Consider the following 7251-nt stretch of genomic DNA (forward strand, 5'->3'; position numbering starts at 1 on the left):
AAAGGAGCATATTGCTGATCTGCAGCTGGTGTTTTCTTATTTATTTCAAAGTCTTTAACTTCCAGATTTAGCATATGGTGCCATATAAATAATGATATAATAATACGTTTTTGCTTTCCATGTGCCTGAATAAAAAAAAGCCGTGTGATTTATGTTACATGAGCATTGTATTTAAGACATTATTTTGCTCAGAAATTTTAATGCATTTAAAATGCATCTTCTGCTTTTTGTAATCTGTTCTTTTGAAAGAATAAACAAAGCAGTGATGTTTATTTAATGGAGTCATTCATCTTACTTCCTTGTACAAAATTCTAGCTTTCCGGTCCAGCAGCCAGATCCCTGTAGTAGGCAGTGGGGTTGGAAATGGAGAGATCTGCTGTTTACCAATGAGGCACCAATGAAAGGAAGACATGGGGCTCAAGACTTACCCACAGCAGGATGCTATTTGAAGCCAGCACGCAGCTGAGAACTGCTTAGTCCTGTCCTGTAAAGGATGGAGAGGAGAAACCCATGGAAGAAGTTCTGCAGGGAGTCAGGCTGCAGAGAAACAGCACTGAGATGGCTCAGCGCACAACTACCCATAGACACACAACTAAAAGCAGATGCCTGCTTCAGTTAAAACTGTAACTGCAGTTACTAGAGCAAACGCTGCCCCCCTGAAGTATGACTGGGATGTAACTATTTACAGCTTTCCTTTCAGACTCTCGATAAACTAGCTCTTTGAGCATTAAAGCTGTGCAGAAATACCTAGCTGCAGGGCAAGGAAGATCTAACTCCCACCTCAGCTGTTCCTGGACATTGCTGTCTCAGTTTCCAGACTGACTGGCAGCAAGACCTCATCCAGCAAAAACTTCTTCACAGCTACAAGGGTTGCAAATGTGAGTTTAAACATGCAAAGATCACTGCAGAATGAACAGAGTATTTCTAAGGGACATACAAGACAAACCAGTGAATATCCTGCCTACTTAAGCCTGCTTAAGGCAGCTTCATTGGTCCACAGCTCCTGGAGGTAATCTGTCAGTCCACAAATCAAGGACTGACAATCCCAAGCACCAGGCAGTATACTATACCCTTTTCCATCATGTGAGGATCATCAGTGGAGGCTGAAGTCAGGTCCTGAAATCTCCCTGAGAGTCCACCCCACCAACTGCCTAAGCAACAATTTTATAGATTTTATGCAGCATCTTTCAAGATCTTTCCGAGCAAACACGGACCCAAAAAATGCCACACTCAAAAAGCCAGCAGTCCCACACTGTCCAGAACTATCACAGACACATAGTAAAGTGGGAGAAGCAAGACGGGCTCAGGGGAGTTGGGTGATGACCTGGCATTCCATAAGTGCACAAGCAGTGCTCTAGCGCAAGATTATCTGTGTGGTCAGTGTGACTGAGGATATGGACAACACTGTCATAAACATGGTACTGGAGCAGCGGGGGAGTTTATCTTAAAAGGTCAATAGCGTAGCTGAAGAACACACACAAACTGACCTGCTCTGAATGGAAGTGACATGTTAGCTTAGCACAGGTTTTGAAGTTCTGTATCTCCCTCCCTCTTACCTCTCCCCCACCCCACCCCAGCCCACTGGCAGTTTCAGCCACTCACGTTTCAATCCCAACTCTTGTCACACTGGAGCATGAACTGGAGTAGTTGAGAAGCTGGTTACTGTGGTAACCCAGCACAGCTTTTATCTTTATTCCTTTCATGTCCTCTTTGGGGAAAACTGGCAATCTGTTTCTTTGCTTTTTCTGATTAAGTTCATCACGCAGCACACTATCAGGATCTGTGTAAAACTGAGAGGAGAAAGTACCTCTTACATGAATGCACGCGTGAACGTTTCTCTCACTGCTGCTACCCTACCTCTTGCTTCCCAGCTTTTCTTTACAAGCTATTTGCCATGTCCTTTTCTACCTGACCCTCCGTGTACAGCTTTTCGCTGCCCTTCTCCCTCAAGCCTCCTCACTACCATGGAAGTTACTAACTTGTTGCAGGGCCAACAAGAGCAAATTGCTACCCTGGGCGATTTGTTGCGTTCTTTATAGGAATACAGGAAGGCCAAAACACCGCTGCAGTTCACAGTGAGGCGGCTCAGCTCCCTGCAAAGCCGAAGGCCAGTGGCAGGCAGGGCTGGGGGGCCCCCCGTGCCCTCCACTCTACCCAGGGTCCCCTCGCTTCCAGCAGGCCACAGCAGCCGCAGGCCCCCACGGACGGCGCGCTGCCTGCCGACACGCACCAGGGCGACCTGCGGCCTGCGGCCGGGCTCACACCGCGCCGGCAGGGGATGGCCCCCGGGGCCGGCCCAGGCCCCGCGGCAGCGCCCGGGTCCCTCCCCGCGGCCCGCCCGCCGTTCCCGCCCCCACCCAAGATGGCGGCGCGGCACCCGCTGCCCACGTGACCCCGGCGGCTCCGCGTACCGCGAGCGGGGGCGGCGGTTTCCCCGGCAACCGCTCCGGCGTCTGCCCGCGCCGCCCCGCCCCGCCCCGCGCACGGCGAGCGGCACCAGCGCCCGGCGGCGCGGGCAGGCGAAGCGCGGCCCTGCCCTGCCATGGAGAGCCGGGGGCAGGTGAGGGCGGGCAGTGGCGGCCCCGGGCCCGGAGACCCCTTCCCCGCGCACACCCAGCCCCGGAGGGCGCCCCCCCCCCGCCTGGCTTCGCTGGCCCCTGTCCCGGCCCCCTGCGCCCCCAGGCCCCTTGACCCCCGCGGCCTACCGCGCCCCCTGCTCCCCAGGCATAACACCCCCTTCCCAATTACAGGGAAGCGTGTGGGCTGTGCACCAGCACCCCACCCCGCACCCCCCACACACACACCCTGGCCTCCCCCGGGCTTCAGGCCACGCAACTGGGAACCCCAAATCCAGCGGGCGGCTGCCACGGCTCCCGCCTCCTCTGCCCCAGGGGGTGTACAATATAGAGTTATATATAATACTAGAGTCCCCCTAAGACAGCCAGTCAGTAAGTCAGGACCAGGCCGAAGTACACCCGCTGCAGAACTCAGACTAGGCCTGCAGGCTTGGGCTTGAGCTTAAATGGGGCCCCTGAGCCCATGAGCAGGTGGGGGGGAGGGGCAGACACAGAAATTAAGGCCTACTAGTGCTTGCTCTAAGAGGGGCTGCAACACACTTACGGAAGGATGCAGTAATGTGATGTATCTGGTCTGTAGGGCTACCTGTTAAAAAACTTTAATTGTTCTTTATTTGTTAAATGTCTTAGCAAGAGTCTAACGATCATTTAGAATCTGAAGTGGAGGAATCTAGCATACCGCCAGCTGCTGGATCGTCTGAGGACCAGACACCTATAGTTCAGTCACCATTGTCACCGGATGGAGTTAAAACACCATCATCTGCAGACCAGCTGTCTATAGTTGAGTCCCCACTGTCACTGGATGAATTAGCTGGCATTAAAACATCATCATCTGCAGACCAGTCATCTATAGTTGAGTCCACACTGCCACTGGATGAATTAACTGGTGTTAAACCACCAGCATCTGCAGACCAGTCATCTACAGTTGAGTGCCCACTGTCACTGGATGAATTAGCTGGGGTTAAAACACCCACATCTGCAGATCAGCCATCTGTAGTGGAACTGCCAGCATCTGCAGACCAGCTGGTCATTGAGAAACCACCAGGTTCTGAGGACCAGTTACCTGTTGTGGAATTTCTCACATCCAGGGAAAACTTGGATGAGATCAGATCACCTGTGGGTAAGCAGCCAGGTTTCAAGGTCAAGATGTACATGTCCGACTCTGCACAGACTGGCGGTAAAACACCTGGGGCTCAGTCATCAGCAACTGTAGCCAAGCCAACAGAGACTACACATGAAATAACGGAGCAGCCAATTGCGTATGAAGACCCTTTTGAAGTCTCCATTAAGTACATGGAGAAACACAATATTCTGCAGATATTTCAGGTGAAATTTTGCTTTCCTTTCTCCCTCCAAAGGCTTGCTTGAGAAGCGTGGGCTAAAGTTAGCTTGGACTAAATTATCCCTTCCCCAGGTCCCTCCTTATCCTGTGCTTTCTTAAGTTTACACTTAAGAAAAGGACCCTTGATCATCTTTGGGGATTGAAAGATATGTTTCCTTTCTAAAATGCAGCTAGTGTTGAAGCAGAAAGTGCAACCACCCATCTGCCCAAGGATCAATACTTCTTTTCTGTCTGTCTCAGGAGATCACAGAAAAACTGGTGTACCAGAAACCCGATGACCCCTTGCAGTTCATATTGCTGCAGGTATGGTGTCTTGCTGGGGCTTAACAGTGACTGTCCTGTTAGGGCCACAGCAGAAAGCCAGCTTCACTGAGCACACCAGAAAAAGTGTCAGCCCATGACTATTTCTCTCACTGTGTTGTCTGCTCACTTGGGAGGAGGAGAAGCATGTGACAGGAGCAGAGTGCCCAGGGTGCAAGGGACCACATGCGCTCTAGAAGGAGGGGAAGGAGAGATGTGAGAGGGTGGGTGTGTGGAAGAGCCAGGTTTGAGAGCAGAATGGGGTGGTTGAGCCCTGGATGACTGTTCCTGAGAGGTAAGGGAAGCTTAGGGACAGAGATAGGGCCCTGTGACTCCTTCTCCAGCTTCCTCTATCCCATACTGGGAGGGAACCATTTTCCTGCCACACACCCCTATTCAGGAGAGCTGTCTCTGCTGATCCTGCAGGGTATTAAAACACAGGAAATTAAAAGTCAGTGGAATGAGACGATCGTTTGGGAGTGAGTTAGAAGTGTGGGGAGCTCCTTGGGGAAAGGAGGTTAGAGGAAAGAGAGCAGACAGAGAGCGAGAATCTTTTCCTTCACTGCCCTCTAGTCAGTCAGGGGAAGCACCACCTTTGTGATTTGCTGCTGGGTTCATGCCGAACTGAATGCAAAACTGGCAGAGGAATGGCAAGGTCAGTTCTGGGCACTAGTGGTAAGGAAACAGTCTCCCAAATGACCCTTTTCCTTTTCCTTTTGCCCAGGTGCAGTCTATGATAAATGCCAGGCAGGCTGAAATGGAGGGAATATTGGAGGAGAATGAAGATGCAGAGATGTTTCTGGAAGACGTCCTGTACACTCCTTTTGGCCCCTACTGACCTTGCTATTGTGGTATTGCATGGGGCCTTCACAGCACTGTGCTTTTGTAACTTGGAATAGGTCTGCTTGTATGTTTCCTGATTTTTCTGTTCTGTGTGCTTGTGCTTCCCCTTGGGTTTAAATCCTGCAACCAGGTATTGGTTTGGATGCACAAACTGAAATCAAAGCATGCACAGACCTCATGCACATATAGCACACCTTGAAAAGGCAGGTCTGCTGAACTCCTGTGCAGTCTGTGCATACAAATGCATAAATCCTACAGTTACGCTGCCCCTAGACTCTGCTTTTCCATACAGAGAAACCTCACAGCTCAGACAATACAAGCACAAAACCAAGTAAAATTAAAAAGCAGCCCTCTATGACCCATAGTCCTCTCTTTTTTTTTCCATGCTGCATTGGTAACTTACCGTCTCCAGCTATGCAGCAGTGCCTGTGTCCGTCTAATACTTTGAGAAGCTGGGTCTGTGGCTTTCCCACTGCCCCCCGAGCTCCTCTGATGCAAGAAGCTGTCTCACTGCCTCTTCCACGCACTGGACACAGCTGTCTCACCCTTCACCATCCCTGCTGGGTTCCGATCACTCTGCTTTTTGGGGTTGCCCAGCTGCATCATTGCAAATACAGTGTATCTTTCGATAACCAGAACAGTAAAGCAACAGTTGCACACACCCTCTGTGGCTTCAGAAGACATTGTCACTCAGGAATGTGGGAGGTGAACAAAACTAAACAAACCAAAACCAGACACTTGTAGCCCAGGAAATTCAGACGCAAGGTACACTTTCTACGTCATTTGAACTGATTTCGAGTCTCAAAGCACTTACAATTCTCATTTTCATACCATCCAACTGTCTGTTTCCACCCTATAAAGAAACTTTGTCTTTCTTTTTCCTCTCTCTTGCCTGAAGATTATTGAAAACATGCAACAGAGCGTACTGTTATTTTGGCTTCATTTAATGTGTCTGTGCAGTAGATGCCAGAAGGTTTTTTGTCACTACAGAATTTTCTCTTTTTTAGGCAAGTGCTCTAATTTCATGACGGATGGTACTGTATTCCCAAATGACTGTCTCTATGGCTATGAAGAGAGCACCATAGAAACTTATATTCCATCTATCTATTTTCAGCTAAAAGTCTGATGATTAGGTTGTGTGATACTCCACAGCGAAGCTTGAGCCCAAAAAGTCTGGGAAAAACAGAGGCAAGTATTTGATATACAAATTTCGTGGCTGAGAAGAATTGCCTTTCAATCTAAGGTTCTCAAAAAAGATCAGCTAGTTCATCTGTTTCCAGGTTAAAGGTGGGTAAGCATCCCTTTCATTCATAGGGCAGGAATGTTTTCAAGGTTATTGTGAGCGTAAAGATGGCTCAAGTTTTAAATAAAATCTTCATGGGTTTTATAAGAGGTTTGGTGTAGTCTTACACATCTAGGTCCCACTGAAACAGTGAGATGCTTTTGAAAGCCCTACTTCAGCAGCTGGAAGAATTGGACACTTAATGAAACAGAGTGACTGATGTTTTTTCAGCCTTATATATTGTTGATCAAGAATTTATAAGCAGCCCTGTACGTACACGCCCTGTGAATGTAAGAGAAGTGCTAATGCACCTCTGTGGAACAGGAATTGCATGGAAGATGAAGATAGCAGCTGAAGCCTTTTCATCACTATGGTCACATCAGCATGTTCTCCCAAGAGATGGAGAAGTTGCAATGTCTTTGAATTTTGTTGTAGAACAGGATTAGGGTGCTTTTGGGTACACCTGAGCTGTGAACTTTGTGCTTCTATCATTTGTGTGTTTTATTTTTTTGTTACCTTTTACTCATTAAAAACTTCTGACTTGTAACACCTTCTCAGACTATAGGTGTATGACCTCAATTTCACATCAACATTAACAGAGTTCTGCAAGGAAAGATCCTTAATTTCTCTCCCAAATAAGTTGAAGTGAGCTGGAAAGTAGTCTTCTCACAGATGACAGAAGTTTTGCAAGAGAAGCCCTACCCACTATTCCTCAGCAATCTCAGGGCCAAAATTTTCCTTGGGTGGCCTAACCACCTTATCTCATGCTAACAAAGATGCTGTGTGGTAGCAAGGAGTCCTTCCCAGTGCATATAAGAGAGAGCAGCTGTCTTTCCTGTTTCTCAGGACCAAGGTCCCTCTCCTTTGAGGAGCAGCAGTTGTATAGAAATGAATGAGGCTGCACTCAG

At 48.8% G+C, this 7251-nt stretch overlaps 1 protein-coding gene across 2 annotated transcripts; it reads left to right on the plus strand.

Moving 5' to 3' along the window:
- The first annotated feature begins 2486 nt into the window (after window positions 1–2486).
- TEX55 (testis expressed 55) lies at window positions 2487–6895 on the plus strand. Of its 2 annotated transcripts, XM_055809273.1 has the most exons (4): window positions 2487–2560; window positions 3207–3902; window positions 4159–4221; window positions 4943–6895. In XM_055809273.1, the coding sequence occupies exons 1-4, from the start codon at window positions 2543–2545 to the stop codon at window positions 5054–5056; spliced, it is 891 nt and encodes a 296-aa protein (XP_055665248.1). In that variant the 5' UTR covers window positions 2487–2542; the 3' UTR covers window positions 5057–6895. The 2 variants fall into 2 exon arrangements, with proteins under 2 accessions (XP_055665248.1, XP_055665249.1); XM_055809274.1 differs by lacking the exon at window positions 4159–4221.
- The last annotated feature ends 356 nt before the right edge of the window (window positions 6896–7251 follow it).

This window comes from Falco peregrinus, chromosome 6, assembly GCF_023634155.1.
Source record: "Falco peregrinus isolate bFalPer1 chromosome 6, bFalPer1.pri, whole genome shotgun sequence".
Taxonomy (NCBI): Eukaryota; Metazoa; Chordata; class Aves; order Falconiformes; family Falconidae; genus Falco; species Falco peregrinus.